General features: G+C 38.0%; 1 protein-coding gene across 7 annotated transcripts in view; it reads right to left on the bottom strand.

The window, feature by feature from the left end:
- Window positions 1-23401, bottom strand: part of frya (furry homolog a (Drosophila)) — an 86628-nt gene that overhangs the window by 42962 nt on the left and 20265 nt on the right. For all 7 annotated transcript variants that reach the window (XM_073863082.1, XM_073863083.1, XM_073863078.1 and 4 more), the window contains exons 2-21: window positions 20782-20972; window positions 16074-16127; window positions 13834-13973; window positions 13363-13453; window positions 12011-12090; window positions 11841-11921; window positions 9476-9644; window positions 9191-9283; window positions 8973-9071; window positions 8791-8892; window positions 8583-8686; window positions 5536-5644; window positions 5220-5306; window positions 4963-5134; window positions 4513-4635; window positions 4157-4274; window positions 2143-2398; window positions 1046-1228; window positions 826-912; window positions 99-358 (exon numbers count right to left, since the gene is read on the bottom strand). In XM_073863082.1, the coding sequence (XP_073719183.1) occupies window positions 99-358; window positions 826-912; window positions 1046-1228; window positions 2143-2398; window positions 4157-4274; window positions 4513-4635; window positions 4963-5134; window positions 5220-5306; window positions 5536-5644; window positions 8583-8686; window positions 8791-8892; window positions 8973-9071; window positions 9191-9283; window positions 9476-9644; window positions 11841-11921; window positions 12011-12090; window positions 13363-13453; window positions 13834-13973; window positions 16074-16127; window positions 20782-20901 (2528 nt within the window). In that variant the 5' untranslated portion in view covers window positions 20902-20972. The remainder of the gene's footprint in view (window positions 1-98; window positions 359-825; window positions 913-1045; window positions 1229-2142; window positions 2399-4156; window positions 4275-4512; window positions 4636-4962; window positions 5135-5219; window positions 5307-5535; window positions 5645-8582; window positions 8687-8790; window positions 8893-8972; window positions 9072-9190; window positions 9284-9475; window positions 9645-11840; window positions 11922-12010; window positions 12091-13362; window positions 13454-13833; window positions 13974-16073; window positions 16128-20781; window positions 20973-23401) is intronic.

Below are 23401 nucleotides of genomic sequence, written 5' to 3'. Positions count from 1 at the left end.
ATCGGTGATCTAACAGGCTGACGATAGGACGATTTCAAAATGGGGCATATCGCCCAACACTAAAGAGTTAATTTATCTAATAGTTACTTATCCCGTACCTGGGCTCCAGCAGGGGCATGAGGAGCTGGAGGCGCGTAAAGGCGTAAGGCCAGGCGTAGCTGAGAGCCGTGGGGCAATGCTTGGGCAGGTACTCCTGTCTTAGAAAGCTGAAGAGACACAGAGGCCAGGGCTCCTTCAGAGACTGAGCCAAGATCCACACGCGGGACGGGCTACGCACGTCATAGTGGCTGCCGACCAGAGATCCGTTCCACTCCACCAGCCACTGCAGGTCTGCATGCTGCCCGATGGGAAGAGACGCCTGTGGGACACACAGAATCAAGTAGTTTCTCCAATGAAGCCTGTTTTATCAGAAATTAAACCATTTGATGAAGCTGAGGTTACTGTGATGTTTTATATCGGCTAGTTATTTCTGGGAATCAAAAGGGGTGAAAAATGCATCAGAACTCATGCTGTGTGATTATTTTGAGTTAGGTGACAATGACTTCTAGGAATTCAAAACATAATCATTTTAAACAAGGAGCAAAAAACGACACTATCAATATCTATTAGAAACTTTAGATGTTATTCCAAGTCGAATATCGGTATTGACACAATTTATATCAGTGCATCTCTACTATTAAGCATTTTACGCTACTGTAAAATACTTGGGCTGTATCCTAGCTAGCATCTTAGGGCAGTACATGGAAATGTGCAGAACAGAAGATACTTTGTAGAGTTGCACGAGTTTTCGAGAGCAAGCAAAAGGCTGAATAGAGAAGCACTTACTGATTCGGCCACTGCCACGTGGGCAAAGCTCTCCAGCACAACTGGACTCAACTGGTCCAATACATCTATCATGGGCCTCTCATCGTCCTGTGCAGTAAAGAAAAAACAAACTTAACCCTAAACTGAGTAAACCGTACATATACACTCGTGTCTCTGAATTGACTTCATTGAAAGTTGAGGCCTATATATCCAAGCAAGCCAGACTCCAGGTGGGTCTTACCTCAGCCTGTCCGAGAGTGATGAAGATTTGGCGGACCTCGCGAAGAACAGACACGGCTAGTTTGCGTGTGGCGAGCTGGCAGGAGCACAGCAGCACTACGGCCAGACCCTCAACAGCGTGCAACACTGCAGAATGTGAGGTCCGTTCTGCTGGCAGCCTGGAGCCTGAGCTATTCTGCAACAACTATAATGCACAAACACAAATAACCCTATGACAAATGGGTTACGAGGGGGCGTTCATGTAGCTCAATATGTTAGCAATGCAAAGGTCACGGGGTTGATCCCAGGGTACAGATACTGATTGAAGAAATATATGGAATGAATGCACTGTAAGTCGCTTTGGATAAAAACGTCTCCCAAATCCATTAAGGTAAATATTTTCTTAATATGCAAATTCATTTATCACAATCAATGGGGTTAAATAAGGCAAAAATAAGTTTCAAAATCATCTTTAACCATTTTAAAGCCAACAATCAACCAGAACACAACTCCTCTGTATTCAGGAGAGAGTATCAACGTAGTGTACGCACTTTTCTTAGTGACGTATGACAAATTCGAAGGGCGGGGGCACAGAGCAGCAGCTAAGAAACCTCCGTAAACTGCGTACGCTCTCATCTTGAATGCGGACGCGACTGAGATGGCGGCATTACCGGATGCGAGTTATTTTGGTTTATAAAGTTTTAAATGTGGATATTTCTACAACGAAACTGCACGGATTACCCTCAGAAGGACTTTGTTTATCATCGTGGAGCCATTTGGATTTATTTTGTAAAGGATGTATGCACATTTTTTGGACTTGAAGGACGTGGACCCATAACTTTACATTTGATTAACTGAAAAATCTAGGACACTTTCTAAAATGACTGAAAATGTCATTGTCTGAAAAATGATGGACAAATGCATCTCAGACGGCTTCGGGGTGAGTAAATCATGGGTTTAATATCATTTTTGGCCGAACTATCCCTTTAAGCTATACTTTACTGAAGAATTGATATTGTCTCAGATGTGTCTGTAGCAGAAATGATATACAGTAAATGTACAGTGTTGAGCTATAAAATAAATATGGATAGCATTAAAGAAGAACTTGATGGCTCTTACTTCAGCAGAGCAGATGTTAGATGTTTCCAAACTCTTGGAGGGAGTATGAAGGGCCAGTTTCCACTGGGTAAGTAACTGAAGCAGCAGTTTAAGTGAGGAGTCCAGCAGGGTCTGGTGTGTGTCCTGAACCTCTCGGAGTAAAAAACTACAGTAACCCATGAGAACTTCTTCTCTCCAGTCTTTAAAGTCCACCAGTAGACTCTGCAAAGAATTCTGGGCTATCAGACGCAGTTCATCATCCATGTGGATGGTTAACCTGCAGAAAGAAGGACAGTATGAAGAAGAATGTTTTTTCACGGCTGGCTCATATATCAGATATGTGCTTTACATATGTGACACTGGACCACAAAACTATTTTTTTATTAGTTACCACCAGTACAGTATAAATAAGTAAATTCTTAATTTTACGCAAAATTCGATATCCTCCATGTTATTCTGTCATCTTTTCTCTTTATTTTTTCCCAAAACACGATAAACGCCAGTCCTCCTTCTCTGCAGAATGCAATAAATCCACTCAACCAATCACAGCGCACCATTCCACGCATTTTAAACAACAATGGCGGTGCACTTGAATAAACACAGAATCCTAGTTTTTCTCATCTACTTTGTACTTTGTGATCAACAAACAAACAAAAACAAAATAATACTTTTGATGGCATTGATAAACTTGTGGTGGATTTCTGTGGCGGGGAAGAAACGTAAGCCACTCGGGCACTCGAGGGAAGGAAAAATGCCGGCTGTTGCTTGTTCTCATACGACAACATCAAGCTTCTGTCATGCTAACACATTGACCCCAGGGGATCTTATGAAAAACTTTCCATTATTTTACGCAAAGTCAATGAAAATCGAGCAGAACCAAATTTTTTTACAGCTGATCGCTGTCAACAAAGTTCAGCGACGGCGTCCCAAGGATGACACCAGCATTGACAGTGTACTTAATATGACAAAGAAAGTGTTTAAATTAATGCCATTAATGTTTATTTTTGTTAAGTGTATACCACTAGTCAACTAAATGAATATAAAATGGCAAAGATGAATGCACATTTATATATTGATTCAATAGATTTATAGCATTTTGGAAAAAAATTGTCATGGATTTATTGCATTTTGCAGAAAAAAATAATCAGTTTTTATAAATCTTTGAAAATCAAATTATGGATTTTAATTTTTAATGTTTTTATAACCTAAAGATGCTATGTAAAAGTTTGTAACAGAAAATAGTGGTTTTCATCTTGTCACTTTCTTGGTATAGAAAACACATTTTTTACCCAAATAAGTCAAAATGGATTTATTGCTTTTGGAACCAAACTCTTCATTTCTAGCAAATGCCAAAAATACATTATATGGGTCAAAATGATTGATTTTTATTTTATGCCATAATCATAAGGATATATTAAGTCAAGTTCCATGAAGATATTTAGTAAATTTTATGATTTTGTTGTTGTGATTTGTTTGCACCCTTCGATTCCAGATTTTCAAATAGTGGTATCTTGGCCAAATACTAGAAAGCTTATTTATTAAACTTTCGGGTGAAAATTGTAAATCTTATCCTAATGACTGGATTTGTGGTCCAGATATGTACAAATAACAAGATGAAATTTTATACAGAACTAGAGGGGATTTTAGTATGATTGCATGATTATAATTTACCAGAATATTTACAAAATCTCCTTTCTTAAAATCATATCATACATACTAAGGTGCAAAGCACCAGGTCTTATAAATAAACTTCCATTACAGTCCATTACATCGCTCTAGCTCCAGCGGAGGAAGTTCACAGAGAGTGACTTTAGGCTGAACTATAGGCTGGCCTAATGGCTTAAACATGATGAATTAAGTCTGATTAGACAAACCCTGAATCAGATTGCACCGTGACATCCTATTCAAGCTGGATGCCGGAGAGATCGCGTTACCAGAGCTTTCAGGAAACCTGAGCATCAGGCAATTCGTCGAAGCAAATGCTTCCTTCAGTACATACACACCCATTCACGCACTAAACATTACACACACTCACCGAGCCAAAAGCTCTATGAGCTCCGACTTGGGCATACTGTCGGGAAGGATGCGTGGAATAGCAGCTATGCATGTTCTGAGGAGGTCGATCTTGGGCTTTCTCTCGCCTGTGATCATATAGAAAAAGGTCACATGAAAATTTAAGATATTTTAACATTTTGCTATAAACTACAGATATAATGTATTTTATGTACTGTAAATAGAACAAATGTGCTCTTTGCAACACTTTAAGACCACTGCCTTACAAAATATATCAAGTACACAGTCTATCAAATCAAAGTCTGTCATTTTTTTCTCAGAGCTGGCCTGGATAAAAGCCTAGGACTTTTTATTGAGAGTTCACATACGTGATCATATCCTCAGGTTCCTTGTTCATCATCTGTGCGTTACTTAGCATCATACAGCGGCCGACCTCTTTATCCAGATGTCTGAGGATGTTGTCTAAAGCTTTCCTCACTTGAGGATAATACAGAGACATTCCTGAGGGATTGGAAACACGGAGACTGTGAGGACAACATTACCAACAAAGGAGAAAATGTGTGACTATAGTCAAATAAGTTTGAATTACAGTGTCCTAATATTTATGTTTTAACTGAGTACACACATAAAAAATCTAAACTGTTTCCTCACCTCAATTTACAACATTGAGCTTGTAATAATGATTTATTATTTAAGCGGTCAATGTGATTTTACCATAGCACATGTAAAGAGATAAGTACATAAAGTAACCTGCAATTTTTAGCTCCAAACAGAGGTGGCGACAGAGAGGGAAAAATTACACATTGCAACTTGTTTGGATGAACTCACCTATGATTTTTGCCTCTTCCTCAGTAAGAGGCTTGTTTAAGTACGTCTTTTTAATACGTAGCGTGCTTCCAGATGGCAGCGTGGCTCCCGTGTTGGGCATGGGAGGCTCGCCGTCCTTCTGCTGTAGCTTATCAGCAATGACCAGGAATGCTCTGAGACCTATATTCATTCTCTATATCACAGATATACAATAAATTAATGAATAATCCACATACAAAACAGAGATATCTCTACTAAATCTAAATTGAATTCTTTACCTCTGGATTAAGACTAAAGGCTTTTGTAGGTTTCCCAACACATAACAGATCAAAAATGACTTCTTTCATTGCAAAGTCAAGTCTTTCCTGTACAAGAAAAAAAAGAATGCGACTAAAGTTAGGGACTTTGTGATACAATATGTAAATGTTTTAACACAAGGAACGCTGAAAATGTGAAGTGTTGCAAATTATGATCAGAATGTAGCTTTAACAGTATGTTTATTTTGGTAACAACACTGAATTATTTCGTTTTTAAGGCAAACAACACTTAACAAATTGACACTGCGGTATTCCTTCATCAGTAATTTCAACATACCTGCGCAATAAACTGAATAATCTTAACAAATATATTAAGAGGCATGTCTTTAGGAACCACACTGCGAGATCCTTTGGGGAACAGAGTCGTGATGATAGAGTTGAGGCGTCTGTAGGGGCGAGATTGTTAACATAACAAGTTAAAGGTACACCCCACTTTTTTGAAAATATGCTCATTTTCCAGCTCCCTAGAGTTAAATAATTGAGTTTTACCGTTTTGGAATACATTCAACCGATCTTCGGTACCACTTTTAGCATAGCTTAGCATAATTCATTGGATCTGATTGGACCATTGGCATCGCGCTCAAAAATAACCAGGGAGTTTCGATATTTTTCCTATTTAAAACTTGACTTTTCTTTAGTTACATATGTAGCGCAATGATATTACGCAATGAAAGTTACTAGAGACTATTTTCAGGCGCTGCGTAATATCATTGCACCTGCTGCAGCCATGTTACGACAGCAAAGTCCTTGTTTATTAAGCCGGAATGAGAGTATAGTTCCTAGTGATATCGGCCTAGAAAATCACAACTTTAAATTTTCCGTCGGACTTAGTACACGATGTAACTACAAAAGAGTCAAGTTTTAAAGATGAAAAATGTGGTTATTTTTGAGCGCAATGCTAATGGTCTAATCAGATTCAATGAATTATGCTAAGCTTAAAAGTGCTACTGCCAGACCCGAAGATCGGCTGAATGGATTCCAAAACTGTAAAACTCAATTGTTTAACTCTAGGGGAGCTAGAAAATGAGCATATTTTCAAAAAAAAGTGAAGTGTCTCTTTTAAAAGCAATGATAGACAGACGATGCTACACAAAAGAAGTTCAAAGCATACTGACACAGATAACTTTTTATAATTAGCATTTCATTATAGTGACAGACCTGAGCTTGTCCTATTTGTGAATTCAGACACATTTATTTTAGGATTGACCTCTTTGGGGTAATTGGTGCCTGGTATCTTTTGGTAAACGCTTGTATTTTTTGGTATGTGGTGTGAAATCCAAGGCGTCTGAATATGACCTAATACGACGCAATCCTAATAAATCTCAACAACTACAAGATGACCCAACAGTTTTTATACCTAATTTGAATTTTTTATGATATTTAATATCATGCTATACTTCCCATGAAAGATAACACTTTTTTCTTAAGATAGAGGCGTGTTCAAAATAGCATTACCTACAGTAGTATGTATATTATGCAAAGTATGTCCATTGTTAGTATGCAAGCAATAGCCAGATGACCTGCTATATTTTGGCAGTGGTAAAATTTTTTTTATAAAAAGATGTTATTATTTTATTCATAAACTGTCAGAAATTAAAATTACAAAAGCTATCACTGGGATGGTACCATTTAAACAGGTCTCAATATGTACCGTTTATTGTAGGTGCATTAATGTACACTATTTTAAAATGGTACCGCCCCAGTGACAGCTTTGTACCTTAATTTCTGAGAGTCCACTGTATACTGTATTATAAAAAAAAGTTTGTTTAAATCGCATTTTGTAATAGACTGTATTTTGAGTACACTGCGCAGTGTGCAATTATTCTATTCTGAACACACCCCACAATTCAAAAACCATTACCACAACTTCCCTTTAAGTTGTTTTTAATTATCTGTACACAATTTTCCCAACAATGGGTAGTAATCTTGATCAATATCTTGTGCATTAGCTACCAAAAGACATCAACTTGCGCACAGTTCTGGCCCTAAAAACACAAACATGGGTATACACTGTATGGCTCAGTATGCCAAGCCTTCGTTTTCCCAGTGGACCATCTTGATGTTTCAACGCCCACTACCCATGACCACCAGCCTCCCTTTTAGTTTCTCCTTCATCCACCCATTTCTGGTCAACACCATTGGTAATTACCAAGCCATCCTCCTCTTTGCCTTAAGCACGGCAGCTGTAATGGATCGCTTGTTTACTTGGCTTCCTGCTACCAAGGACGGAAGGGTGTGGTCAGACCCCGAATCATTGGAGTGACGGCACCGAGAGGGTGGGGTAAAGACGCCTGTTTTTGTTTTGTTAACCTCCTTAAACTCACCAAGAAAGCTGGCATTCATGAGATGGCCAAATAAGCAGTTTGTCCTTGTTGAAAAGACCAGTTTGGAGCAGCATGAGTTCCCAAGCTGGTTTAAGCTGGGCAACCAATATGGTTTTCTGTTGATGCTAATTGACCAAAGACGCCTGGCTGGTGAGGCTAGTATTAATAAGCATTATTAAACCCCTGACCCATGTGCTGGGAATTTGCTTTTTCTCTGGGACTTAAAGGAATAGTCGTCTCATTTTCAATATTAAAATATGTTATTACCTTAACTAAGAATTGTTGATACATCCCTCTATCATCTGTGTGCGTGCACGTAAGCGCTGGAGCGCTCTGCGACGCTTCGATAGCATTTAGCTTAGCCCCATTCATTCAATGGTACCATTTAGAGATAAAGTAAGAATTGACCAAACACATCAACGTTTTTCCTATTTAAGACGAGTAGTTATACGAGCAAATTTGGTGGTACAAAATAAAATGTAGCGCTTTTCTAATCGGATTTAAAAGAGGAACTATATTTTATGGCGTAATAGCACTTTTGGGAGTACTTCGACTCGCCTGAAAAGTCCGCTCCCCTTCTCCCTCTCATAATGGGAGAGGGAGGGTGTTACTGCGCCGAGTCGAAGTACTCCCAAAAGTGCTATTACGCCATACAATATAGTTCCTCTTTTAAATCCGCTTAGAAAAGCGCTACGTTTTATTTTGTACCACCAAACTTGCTCGTATAACTACTCGTCTTAAATAGGAAAAACGTTGACGTGTTTGGTCACTTCTAACTTTATCTCTAAATGGTACCATTCAATGAATGGGGCTAAGCTAAATGCTATCGAAGCGTCGCAGCGCGCTCCAGCGCTTACGTGCATGCACACAGATGATAGAGGGATGTATCAACAATTCTTAGTTAAGGTAATAACATATTTTAATATTGAAAATGAGTAGACTATTCCTTTAAACTCAAATTAACACATTACATGCATCAACAAATGAAGGACATTCTTACCCCTGTGTCGCAGTGTTGCTCTCACATTTAATGCGAATCATGTAGACCCACAAAAGTCGATAAAGGGATTCCAGTGCTACCCGTGCCATTTTGGGGTCCTTGCTCTAAAAACAAGGAAATACACAGTAGCACATTTCCAACATCTCCTAGTGATATATTATTATGGATAAAAAAATGAAAGAATAAATATTATTTTATTACTGTGTACCTTTAAATTGGAGAGGCAGTTGTTAAGAAAGACATGCCATTTGTTGAGGAACGACTGCTTTTGACTTACACACAGCAAACATGTCACCAGTGGGTAGAGAGCCTGAAAGACGACAAATGATGTTCAAAATGTATGTTTTCAAACAGGAAGAAATGCACAAACGTCATGAGAGCAAGACCAACCAGAGAATGCTTTTTTCTTGTTGACAGGTCCAAGGTGGTATCATACAAGCTCTCCACAAAGTTCCTCAGACAAGGAACATTCACCTCATTTTTGACAGCCTACCATAAAAGTACAAAGAACAGGCAAGACAACAGTGTGTAACATTTATTTGTAACTCGAACAATTACTGAACAAGTGTGCGGTATAAAATGTATTAAAAAAATAAGCTTTCTCTAACCGCTGCAACAGGAACAAGGATTTCCACGAAGAGACCAGCCAAAGCATGTTTGATGTCTTTGTCCTTCACTTCCAGGAAATACTGTGCACATTCCTGTGACAAAAAAGAGTAGAGGATTGTGGAAAACAGGGGTTGGTTTTTACAAACGCATTACAAACTGTACTACTAAGCCTAATTTCATTGGCCTTATCAATATAGTCTTGTCTGCAAGGTAAATTCAGTATAAACTGATAATAGATAGTTAGCAATGATAATAAGGCATTAGTGTGGAAGAGAGTTTAGCACCTGCATGAACTGAATTGAGGCTTCAAACTCCTCGACAGGATACATCTTTACTCTGAAGAACTTCACACCCATGATGAGGCTGATGGTGCTCTGAACCACATACGGGCTTTGCTCCTTCTGTCGCAGTTCCTTCAGCTCGCTTATAAACCTCTTCTTCACTGCAGGAAATCTACAACCAAACATGATTGACACATATATGCATAATTGTACAGATTACTAACTGTGCATTCACATCAGACGCCTAAGAGGCGGCAAGCGCGAGTGATTTACATGTTAAGTCAATGCAAAGACGCGAATAGGCATCCTACGGCGTACTACGTGCGAATGGTGCGAGACGCATGAGTTGATAAATCTGGACTTTGGCGGATATTCGCGCCACGTTAACCAATCAGGAGCTTGCTTTAGTAGTGACATAATTACAGGAAGCAAGTGGAGTTGCAGAAGCCCCTTCCATGATGCGAATTTCCATGTGAATGTCCTGAATGACTAGAATTTCACGTGCAAATTAAGCGAGTAAACTCAAAATGTTCAAGTGCCCAACTATGCGCGAATAGCGCATTTTTGCCGCCTCTACGGCGTCTGGTGTGAACGCACAGTAACGCCCAATTCAAACAGCCTGCTACCAGCAGTAGCAGAGCAACGCAATCTCATTCATTTCAATGGAAACCGGGCGACTTCCGGCGACACGAGCGAAAGTGACCATTGGCGACCGAATTGGCGTGTCCAGCGACGCGAGAAAGTTAAGAAAAATTTTACTTTATGCAAATGTCGAGCGAATTTCGAGAGCGACTACCAATGAGAACGAAGCAGTGGAGTTCACGTCATCCTTCTCTCGTCAGTTACTGGCGTGGATGGTACTCATTTGTTTATGAAAAGCAGATTTAGAAACGCCTCATTGAAAGAGACGGGCGACACACAGCGATAACATCGCTGGCTGTCTGAACGAGGGGTTATACAGAAATAATAGAATTAAACGATTACTCTTATTAGTGTACAAATGTCTCACAACACAATGTAATGACACAATCTCGTGGCAATTTAAATAACTTACATAAGGTACAAAGTGGTTAATTTGTCTTATTTGTACTTATCTTTGGTAAAATCTGTTTCATGCCAGTGACATTTAGGGGCGGTTTCCCGGACAGGGTATAGATTACTCCAGGACTAGGCCTTATTTATTTTAGGACATTTAAGAAGTTTTTACAAACAAACCTTACAAAAAACTATACTGGTGTGCATCTTGAGACAAAACAATGGCACTGATATATGTTCAAATATGTCAGTACACAGTGTTTTGAAATTAAGGTAGCTGAAACATGCTTTTTAGTATGGGACTAGGATAAGCCCTGTCTGGGAAAACGCCCCTTAGTGTTTAGTGGTGGGGCTTTGCTATTGATTAGTATGTTTTTATACATTTCACATGTATGAATTCATACAAATTATCCCCTTTGTAAAATAGTTTGGAATCTCTGAAATCAGACTATCATGCCAGCTTCCACTAATAAGGAATAATTACTATATGATGAGCAAAGCTAGAAAAAATGTAGACAAAATACTACAGTACTACATAGTCCACAGCTGGAGATGATAACTTGCGTCATCGTTTACATGTACTAATACACACTTACACACCAAAGGAAATGTAAAATCGGGAATCGGATGATAGGTGCTCTTCAAAGCATTGTATTTGCAACTCAAAAGTCACAGGTTCAATCCCAGGGAACACGCATGCTGATAAAAAATGTATAGACTGAAACCACTGTAAATTGCTTTGGATATTAAAGCATCTGCCAAATGCATAAATATATTGTGATGGGCGTGATAACTATGTATAGATGGTAAATGGACTGCATATAGTTATAGAGTTATACGGCTATATTGCTATATGTATTTAGTTTTATTCAAACAATCAACATTTTATGGTTTTCCACAATCAGAGTTTTACAAACAATTGCTTTTGGGAGTGCTGTGTGGCACAGAAATGGTGGTATTTAACCCTCATAAATCAAGCACTGAATGCACATCTAAGATCTAAAGTCTGGTAATGTCTTTTAAAACATGCACACAACCATTTCCCAGAATGCCTCACAATGGCGGGAAACACGGGGGCCGTGCAGAAGCGATGCGTTCTTCTGTGGGACTGGAGGGGCACAGTCATTTTGGAGAGCACCACTAAGATTAGATGCATGATTATGTGTGGAGGATGCTAAGCATACAGACCACTTGAAAGCTATGTGCACTGCTAATGATCTGAAAACTCAAATAAACAAAGGCTGATTTTCACTTACACACTTCACACTTACACAACCAAATCTTTAAGACCTGAACATGCTTCACATAGCTTTGTGTATTGATGGACACTTACTTTGCTTGAGCTAAAATTCCAATGACTTCAGCATAGAGATCAGCTACAATGTGCATGTTGGCTGTGTTGGGACCGTGGTACCTGCTCATAATAAAAAAAAGTGTGAACTTAATTGTATGCATTTATAACAAAGTTATATAAAGTTTGTGCAAAAGGAAAAAGCATCTCACCCTTCTTTGTATTTAAAGTGCTTAAAAGCCAAATGTATAACCTCATTGACCAAACCATCCATTACTGGGTGGAGCGGCATCTGATCACAAAAGACAAAAAAAGAGCACTGTAACATTGCACTGCTACTTTTATTCATGAATCATTCACATGTATTATCTGAAAGGCATATTTACAAGTTTATGGGCCAGATTTACTAAACTGGGTAAATTAGCGCAAGAGCGACAAAGCGCAGATGAGAGGGGTAATATCTGCGGGTTATTTGGTAAAAAGGTGCAAATTAAATAACACGGGTGCAACAGCTGATTTCCATAATGACCAACGCAATCTACTAAGTGCAGCACAAATTAGTTCAGGGTCGCAAATAAGAAGAGCAGATGCTCCTGCAGGTGCGGGTGATCTACTGATGCCTGATGCACTTGAGTTCAGCACCACAGACATCCCAGCTGAAAATTCGGGGTGAAATCCCATCTAACAAAGCCATAGTACACTGAAAAGAACTGGAGGACAAAAAATTAAGGTTTACAAGAAACGCCTGGTATTGTGTAAATTCTCCTAATGACTCCTCTTTTATTTCCTCCAGCAAATAAAAAAAACCATGGCTTGGCAAACAATACTTTTGAATAGTGTTCCTCTGGCATTCCAAATAAACCAATAAAAAATCTTCTGCCTTGTACCATGAGATCTCTGAACAATTGCAGCCATTTCAAGCGCAAAATAATTTAAGACATGATTTTATTCAGCTTTAAATTATGGCACAAATACCAATAATATCACACGCGCAAACATTAGTAAATCACGTTGCGTGAATCATTTAAATAATCTCCTCGCATAAATTTTGTGTCTGAAAGGGAAACTCCTAGAAATGTATATGCAATAAGAACAGTCGCAAAAATAACCAGACCACACCTCTTTAGCGCAAATTATTCTCTGTTCATCTTTAGTAAATACCAACAGGCGTTATTTAATGCCAAGATGATGGTTTGCGCTGGTGCTAGCTGTTATTAAATCTGGCCCTATATGTTTTGCTCTTCAAAAGTTAATATTTAGAAGGCATCTGAATAGACATATTTTGATATACAGTACAGTATTATTTGTTTGTTTGTTTATTCTTAAGGCCATTTCAGCATCTATGGCTATATTCATGGCGAGAACTAGATAATCCAAACACAAGTTAATCCACACACACACTGGGAGCAACTGGAGAAAACCTACGCTGACACAAGGAAAAATGCAAATTCTAAACAGAAAGGCCACCTGGGCTCAAACCGGGGACAGTATATATTTAAAAATGGAGATCAAAATGGGGTAAGTAACCAATTGCATTTCAAATGGTTTGTCAGTGTTAGGTTACCTGTTTAAGAACCTCTATGAGTACAAGAGCGAAGATGAAATCTATGGCCAGGTCTCTCCTCTCCAGTAGATAATCTTTCTGTTGTTCATCACTACAAGAGTGAAAGTGAGAGAAAAAGAGAGAGAGATACATAATCAAATTTGGTTCCCATCATCCTACACATTCCCAGACTAAAATGTCACTTCTCAATGATTAAACTACTGAAGGTCCAGGTAGTTTACAGTACAGTCATTTATAGTACATTGCTCTCTCATAAAAAACTTTATTACATTAATTGAAGACCCTGACTATAAATTTAGGCTTTTGGCCTTATCTGCTGAAAGCTTATTTCATTAGTATCCAGGAGTACACTACAGTTGCATACACAGAGAGATATAAACTAAAACCAAATACACAAAACTTGAATTTATGCAAAGCAATACTATTTTAAATACTTTATTAGGCTTGGATTAAAATGTTGGCAGGACTTACATTTTGGACTTTGTACCGGAGCGTGGCCTGTACTCATGGGATTCATCTTCAACACCATTTTGTCTTTTGTACCAGTCAAATAAGGTGCGTAAGATAGATGGCAGGCAATACTCAGCTAAAGAACTCATGGTGTTTATTAACTAAAAGAGAAATAATATTAAGTATTAATCCTGGTTACAAACTAAAATACATTTAATGTCATGGTCTGCCTTATGTTTTTAACAGTGTATGTTCTGTACAAATAAAAATAAATTAACCATAGAATTAAAAATATGGGCAAGTTTAAAATGGCTGGTTGAGTCGTCCAAAAATGTAAGAGTATCGAGCTTGTGAATGTTATTAATGCTTAATATATAAAAATGGACTGGGAGTGGACATGGTTTTCTTTGGACATGAAACTATGTGTTGTATGCATGACATAATTTTCTACAGAACGCAAAAGGCAAAATTAATAATAAATGTCACATTTATAGTAGCCTAAATACTGTTAAGCTTCAATAGAACAAAAATAAGAGTAATCCACACAACCTTTCAGTCGCCTTACGAATTAGAAATCTTATTAATACTTACTCGTGTAACTACTCATCATGTAACAGTCTTTAAATAGGGAAAACATGGAAGTGTTTGGTGGCTTCTGTTTGGATCCTAAGGAATGAATGGGGCTAGGCTAAATGCTAACACATTTACGAGGCACTGTACAAAGATTAAGTGCACGCATTGAATAAATATAGGTTTTTATTAATTTGTCTAAGTTGAGGCAAGAACATAGTAAAATATTGAAAAACGGTGATGTTTTCCTTTAAGAGACAAGCTTACAGTATGTAGGATTGTGGCTAAAACTGGTACTGCAATCACACAACTGGTGGCCAATACACAACATGACAACATAAACATCAGTTGAGGGCTGCAACTCCACTTTTTAAATGACAATATCCTGGCCGGACCACTGTTGTGAGTGATACAAGTATTTGAAATGAAAATGATTTCTTAATGTCTAGTGACATATCAGGGCCATTTTATAATTAATTGATATTCATTTCTTACATACTGTTCCTTTAACTTTCATTGCATGAATATTTTTTTAAATATAGATATTTTGTGTAACCATAACCAATGTGATATAGGTGTGGAACAACAGAACATTTATTAAATAATGACCGAATTTTATGTAAAAAATAAAATAATGTTCACAATAAATAAGTGAGCCAAGGGTATAGGTGGTGGCATATAAAATTTGGTTAAGCGTGTATAATTTGTATCCTCTGAACTTCCAGAATGCAATGAAAGCAACAAGGAGGGGAGGGAGTAATAAGTGCAGGAAGGAAATGCGGCCCCTGGTGAGGAGTCGACACACAGGAAAGGGAGGGGTAAAGGGCGACGGTCTGGGGCCGAGGGTGAACACAGCAAGCCCTTCATTCCCTAAAGAACCCTGGGAGAAGAATCATCTCTCAGTGAGGCTGCTGAAAGCCCAGAGGTTCATGGATACAAACACAGCCCTGTGAGCTCTGAATGAGTCTGCTATTCACCTGCCTCCAACACACACATACATACATACATGCATAAACACAAACTAACAAACTCAGGGCAGGGAACACACACTCCACCCAAGCAAGCAATAAAAGACCTTTCATTTTTAGTTAGTGCGTAAGTGTTACAGAAATTAAATTATGTTTTCTAGACATTCATAAAAACACCACAGGCAGCAGACCTTTGGAAATATTTCAAATAATATTAAAATTTGCATTACATGTAATGATTTCGCAGAACACGCCATGAAACTTGAAAATGATAGTTTTTACAGTATGTACTGTATATAGAGGTATAAACGCATTCATGAGGCACAAAATGTACATTTATTTAGGCCTTCCTTACATACAGTATTGTGGAAGTCAAATATAAAGCTATATAATTTAACAGAATTAAAAATGGCTGCCTTACTTAGTAATAGCCGGACATGCCAAAAAAGCCATCAAGCTTTTACAGAGTTCACTATCTATGCTTTCAAGGCCAGACAAATCTATGAATCTGTTTTAATAATTTGAAAAGTCAGATTAATTTCTGGCACAGCCGGGCAGCTAAAAAGGCTTTCTCCTGTCTTTCTGCTGTGACATCTGTGCACAGATTGAACTTGTGTGTGTGTGTGTGTGTGTGTGTGTGTGTGTGTGTGTGTGTGTGTGTGTGTGTGTGTGTGTGTGTGTGTGTGTGTGTGTTGAGGGGTTAGCAAAACAAACAGTACTTACTTGGTCAAACTGTGGATCTTCATTCCTCTGGAGGGACTTTATCAGAGGTTTTTCCTGTAAAAGCAATGACTGTTTATCAGAAAATTTCCAGTAAAATGATACTTTCAGTACTTAGTTGACAAGATATTTGCTCAATCAAGTCTAATATTTACTACCTACTATGACTTCAATTAACGTGAATTAACATATTGAACCATTTTAAACCATTTATTACTAATTACTTGAACCAGTGCATGTGACACAATTTTTGTGACTAGAAGAGCGATAACATGTCTGCTATCTCAAATAAACTATACTTTGCATGGCTCTACGTTCAACTGCACGCATAAGTTTGTGTACACGTAAAAAACCATGTACATAGTAAAAAGATATCAAAGGGGACATATCATAAAAATCTGACTTTTTCCAGTTATAATTGGGTCCCCAGTGCTTCTATCAACCTAGAAAACGTGAAAAAGATCAACCCTGTAACTTAGTTTTGGTAAACCATTCTCGGCAATCGTGAAAAAACAGGTCACTGAAGTTTGGCTCCCCCTGTGATGTCAGAAGGGGATAATGCCACCCCTTAATCTGCACTATCCAACCACAGCACTGCCATTTAGTGCAGAGATCAGCTCATTTGCATTTTAAAGCACACACCCAAATACGGCACATTTTTGCTCACACTTACAAAGTGGCAATTTTAACATAAATTTTCTTTATAGTATTTTGAGCTAAAACTTTACATACATACTCTGGAGACACCAAAGATTTATTTTACATCTTAAAAAAGTATTGTGAAATGTCCCCTTAAAAGAATGTAAAACTGTATTTACCTAGGCATGGATGAATAATAAGAGATCTGTACATGGTGATGACACATTGTGAGCCTTAAACACGATTGTTTCCTCCTTCTTATGTAAACATGCATGCAAAATGCTGGAAAACAGGCCAATCTCAGCATAACACCGACTGTGACATTACAGTCGTGATGTATGCCCACAACATTTATTTACACATTCAATTAATTACAAGTTAATTACAAGTTGTTACAATGTTACAAAAAAGTTGACTTGCTGAGTTAGTGCTATATGCTAGTTAATGCTATGTGCTAGCGTTATTGCTGAAGTTCTACTATTTACATTAGTTACGTTTTGCAAGTCCATACTGAAAAAACAACAGCTTACCACTCAGAAACGTCCCATAACAATCTGCAAACAATTAATTATTCTTCAAATTCTTTACTTTTCATCTGATACAAGCTAAAACATAAAGTCTGTTTGCACAAATACAGAGCTACTGAAGGAGCTGCTCTGTGAAACAGCCAATCAGAGCAGAGTTCAACATTATTATTATTCATGACCCTTTCAAATAAGGTAATAAAAGACCATTTCATTCTAAAGGCAAATCCTAGGGTTGTAAATGGACATGTAAAACCGTCTCTGGATAATGTTTGCACACAATAAAGCCACAGACCTTCTATGTAGATATCAAAGAACAATTTACCTTTAATGCCTTTGCATTATATATATATTAGGGCTGTCAAAATAAACGCGTTATTAACGCGTTAACGCAAATTCACTTTAACGGCACTAATTTTATTAACGCGCGATTAAGGCAACACGCAATTTATGTTTGACCCACAGCTGGATGAATTGAGACGCAGCAAGTGACTGGTGCTGTCTAGATGAGTCGGAGCTTTTCATAAAAATAAGAACATTAAGCTCTCGTCTAGCGAATCCAATGCTCTAAATGGTAATTAAACATCTAAAATGCACGTTTTCTGCACGTGCAGTTTTCTTTATCTGCACGTTTTCTGTGAGGTGTACCGTCCCAAATCCATATAAAGCAAAGATGCGTCTTCTTTCACTTTTTAGTTTCGTTTTAAAAAGCATTCAGAAATTATAGAAAATAGACTGCAGGACTTTCTTGATGTTAAAATAATTATTAAGAGAGATAAAGTTCGGGATCTGATTGATGTTAAAAGAGTTATTAAGAGTGACAAGGCTCAAAAGCGATGTCTGACGCAGACGTCTGAAGCGCATGCACACAAACGCGCGAGTGCGTAAACTTCGTGCTATTTATACGCATCTTCAGGAGACTGGGCTCGATATATATAGACATCTAACACGAAATTACAGGTTTAAAAATATCTGTTTTGACAAGAATTCACGCAGGTATGACCTATAATCTGTTATATCTGAAGTGAATGTTTGGTTAACTGTTAAGGAAAAGTATCTGTTGTGTCATTATATTAAACCCTTGCATTATCCTACAGTCTTAAAGTGGTCTGTCTCAATGTCAAAATTAAACAATAAAAAAACATATATGTATATTGATATTGTTTTTGCTCTGCATTAACAGGTATAGTTATGTCATGCTTTGTCAGATTCCAACAATTGGTCCAATTGTTTTGAAGTTTTTTAATAGAGAATGTTAAAATATAAATGACACATTTTTGAAAATTTGCTCATCCCAACTCAATTTGTCAGCACAGGTCACAAATGATGCAGCAGCAGCAAACAGAAATGGAGAAAGAACAAGGTCTTCTAAAGGCAAAAACATTTATAAAACTATGGCTGATGGTTCTGTTGAAAATGTAAACAGGCTGTTGTAGACATACATTTGCATATAGCATAAATATTATCCAAATCCATGCTGATTAGAGCATTAAAATCTTAAAAAGTGTTACATTTAGGTAAATTTAGAACAGATAAAAATGTGCGATTAATTTGCGATTAATCGCGAGTTAACTCATGAAATCATGCGATTAACTGCGATTAAATATTTTAATCTATTGACAGCCCTAATATATATTAAAAAAAAATTTACTATAGCTTTCCTGATCACTATACTGGCCACAATATAAACCCGGTTCATTGAGTCATTCATTGCTTGGTCTTGTTAGGGTCACAGCCATGTTTCCCATAGTCTTTTGTTGTTTGACTCCTGTCTGTATCTCTTTTATTGCCAATGGTTTTGGATGTTTATTTGGATTGCTTGCTTTGTATTTTGACCCTTTGCCTGTCTCTTGGATTATGATTCTGGATCACTCTTAAATAAAGCTTCATTAAGATCCTCACATTTTGCCTCATTGAGCGTTGTTTGTGACACTTTTAAAATGTAACAAAAAGAAGCGTCTTTGGTTTAAAATGATAAAACAAATACAGTTGAGGAGAACAAAGATAGTTTTTTAGATAAAGTTTCTTCATTTGCTTTGCTATTAATTTTAACACTATATATGCAAACAGCCACCTGGGGGATTTTAAACCTGATGATTTCAGCAACTATCACAGATTAAACATGCAGATAACAGAACACAAACTGGGTGAGAACTAAACTGACCTACATTCTGAGTCGAGTCTCTGCTAAGACAGAATGAATGCAAAAATTATTGATCTGCTCCTTTGACATCTTTACTTCACATAATGACTGAACATCCATAAGAACAATTTGTACATTGGTTACAAGTATGCAAATAGCAATAATGTTTTTCACAGACAACATTACCATCGGGGTCACCATATTTTTACATCACCAGCCACAGAACAAGCAGACTGTCTTCTCTTGCTACGCTCAAATATAATACTCTCAGACAATATTCAATTATGTTTCAGCACCCCTTCAGTCTTAGGTTAATAAATATTTCTGTTACCAGAGTCATTTCAGAGAGAAATAAAACAAGAACAGTGCAATATCCCCTGTGTGCTGTAAAATTTTTATACAAGGTTAATGCAGCCAACACCTCCTAATGCTCCTATAAAACCTTTTTTCCAACATGTAAAATAAGGGCTTATCCTAGTCCGAGACTAAAAACCATGTTTGAGCTGCCTTAATTTAAAATCACTGACATATCTCAACATATATCGGTGTCATTGTTTTTTCTCAAGGTGCACACCAGTATTGTTTTTTATACGGCATGTTTGTAAAAACAACTTAAATGTCCTAATACAACTAAGGCCTAGTCCTGGATTAATCTAAACCCTGTCTGGGAAACATATAAAAATTCTAATCATATGGTATGCTAAAATATTGCATTATTTTCAAACATCACACCAAATTCTCACAAATGGTCTAACATTTCCATTGCACACAATATCAAGTGTCTATGTTTGTCCACTTAACTTTATTTAAATATCTAGTTTTTCAAACAACAAAGTACACAATTGTAAAAGGGTCTGCGTAAGTTGGTCTAGTTTTGGTATAAAGAGCTCATCCCAGTTGTGGACAGTTTTGTTAAAAACACCATCTTTGCCCTGATTTTATTAACATCAGACTGCCTACTGGGCACGAAACTCGCTGTTTAACACACAAATAGATCAATTTGTCTATGGTGTGGAAAATGTTACCAAGACCAGGAAGGACAAAGCTTAATAAGTTGAGCGATCTTACAGAAATGAATCATGAAATCCGGAAAGAATATGAGAATTTCATATCAACATAATTGGTATTTTCTGTGCATGGAAGATAATTTAATTTCTACTGATGAGTGCAGACTGCCGAGATAGAGTCAATTTCGGGGAAAAGATACAAAATACAAAAAATGTAGCCTGTTCAGATGACATTTTAATAGGTTTATACGTTTTAGGATTGCACAAGACCTTGACATCTGTTTATCAAGGCCACCAGATCAAGACCAGACAAACACTTCACATTTACCATCTGACCTGTGCAAGTACAAAAGTTTCATCATGGATGATCACCGTGTCTGTAATAAAGTTTCACTTACCAGAGGCTCGGCCATGACAATGCGGATTTTGCGCTCAGAGATGGTGGTGAAGTTGGCGAAGAGGCTCTTGAGCACATACTCGCCCGGCCGGCTCTCTGGGTCCACGCTGATGGGCATCATGGCAGGCGGCCCTTTCTCACCCTGTGAGCAGCACACCGGGGGAACGGGAGGCTTGCTGTAGCCTGGTGAAGCTTTGGATAAAAAACATAAAACAAGAAGGTTAATAAAGCAAATCAAAGAGGACTTATAAAATATAATTGTGTTGAGCTAAAAACATGATGTCACATACAAATTATATAAGTCAAAAATGAAAACAAATTAGCTTTCACACAAAAAATTGCTGGGTTAATTTCAACCAAACGTTGGGTCAAAAAGGGACAAACCCTGCCCAGTGGGTTGTAATGTAACCTGTGCTTGGTTGTTTAAACTAGAGGTCTTCTCGGGTCCAAAGAAATGTACCCGACCCAAAATAACCAAAATAATTTTTACCCAACCCAACATGCATAAGTCATTTTTTAAAAAGACAGACCCCACCTAAGACAAACCTGAGAAAATTAGACACGAGTCCGACCCACTGCTCCATTTATTTTCATTTGTGACGACGACACCAAGGTAAATGCTAAAATGGGCATTTAAAAGTGGTTGACAGATCTGGGACTTCCGGTATGCCCGCTCTGTGAACACTCATTTATTTTTTGATTCAGCTGGCATTTTATTCCATTATATATATACCAAGTGACTGATTTTGTAATATATTTATAAAGAAGTACAGTATGCCAAAACATGGAAAACTGGGGAGAAACATTGCAGAAATCAACATGATCTCACAAAGTTCCGTGGGATAGTCACTGACTTTTTTGCTCATTTTTCCGTGGCGTTCTCACGGATCTCCGCATATTTCCGTGGTCCTGCAACAGACTTTTTTTTTCCGTGGCATTCTCACGGATTGGTTACTCAACTGCATTTTCCTATTTTCAAACCATTGTCGCTTCGGTTTAGGGTTAGATTTGGTGTTTGCGTTAGTATGTCACTTTAAGTATTGGTTTATACTATTTTTTCTGATGTATTCTTTTATATTTTCTAAACTTTAATCAATTGTCGCCTGGTGTTGGGGTTAGAGTTGGGTTTGGGTAGGGATGTCATTTTATGTAAATCTAACCCTAAACCGAAGCGACAATGGTAAGAAAATAGGACAAAACAGTTGAGTAACCAATCCGTGAGAATGCCACGGAAAAGAAAGTCTGTGGCAGGACCACGGAAATATGCGGAGATGCGTGAGAATGCCACGGAAAAATGAGCAAAAAATTCTGTGGCTATGCCACGGAAATTCGTGAGATCAGGTTGGCAGAATGCAGACCGACAAAAAGCACGAGCAGGCAGCTAATGCTAATGCTACCGCCCCCGTCCAACCTGAAGAAGGGATAAAGCCAGCTTCTTTGAAGGACCTAAATGCATCCACCATTCGCTCAGAAATCTCAACACTGCGGTCCGAGTTTGTATCTAAACTACGCTCTGCCATGTCCACACTACAAACAACGTTGTCGTCGCAAGCTCAAAAGATAGGAAACATCAAAACTGCACTTATTGATTCAGACAGCGGTGGAGAAGCTGTGCAATATGCTGCAAACAGAAAACCCTTGTCTCAAGCTAGACGATTTAGAAAACCGTTCGCGAAGGTAAAAATGTTAAGAATTGTTGGAATTCCTGAAGGATCGGTGGGCCAAACACCTGTTACTTTCATGGGCTTCGTTCTTTACGTAACTGTTTGGAGACGGTGCATTTACAAGGCCAGTGGAAATCGATCGGGCCCACCGTGTCGGTCAAAAAACGCAACAAAGTGATTAACAGGTCTGACTCAATAAAAATTAACCTACCACCAGCCACAAAATGCACTCTAGGCAAACAAAGGAGGGGTTGGAAAAGGACTCGATGCACACACGTGAAACCCATGTCTGGGGCACACGTGAAACTTTTAGACTCGAACACTTTGGGTCTCGCGTCGGACATTGGGTTTTTCAGATCTAAGTGGACCCGTAAAGACCTAGTTACAACCCAAAATGCTGGGTTGTTTTAACCCATTGTTAGGTGAAATATAAAAAATTCTGGTTTAACTTAACCTAACAACTAAGTTTGTCCCAACATTGGGTTGAAAATAACCCATGTGTTGGGTAAAGATGTAGTTGCTGGTAAAAGTGTCTACAAGCTACATCATATATTTTTAAACTCCACTATACTTACTCACTTTTTTCATTAAGGCACTATAAAAATGTCTACTTAATAAAATAGTGTTCTCATTGAGAACTCAAACTAAAAAACTTTTTCAATTACAGTATCACAGACAATAGCTGTTTCCTAATACAGATAGTTACACCCACTTCAGAATTCCCCAAACATTTCGTGGCTTTCCACCAGTTGCACAAAGATGCTTTAAATCATGACGTGTACTTAAAATATCACCCAGATCGCCACACAAAGCAGAAAACACAACGGCAGTGCTTACAAGCATACACAGAAGCTACTGCACTGTACTGCGAGCAATGGTGGTCGAGTTGCAGTGAGCTCATGTGACAGCGGTGTTAATTTTGACAACAAATTTTATTAAAACTTATCAGTCACTGAT

Source organism: Misgurnus anguillicaudatus, chromosome 24 (genome assembly GCF_027580225.2).
Source record: "Misgurnus anguillicaudatus chromosome 24, ASM2758022v2, whole genome shotgun sequence".
Lineage (NCBI taxonomy): Eukaryota > Metazoa > Chordata > Actinopteri > Cypriniformes > Cobitidae > Misgurnus > Misgurnus anguillicaudatus.
This window is presented reverse-complemented; position numbering and strand designations above follow the sequence as displayed.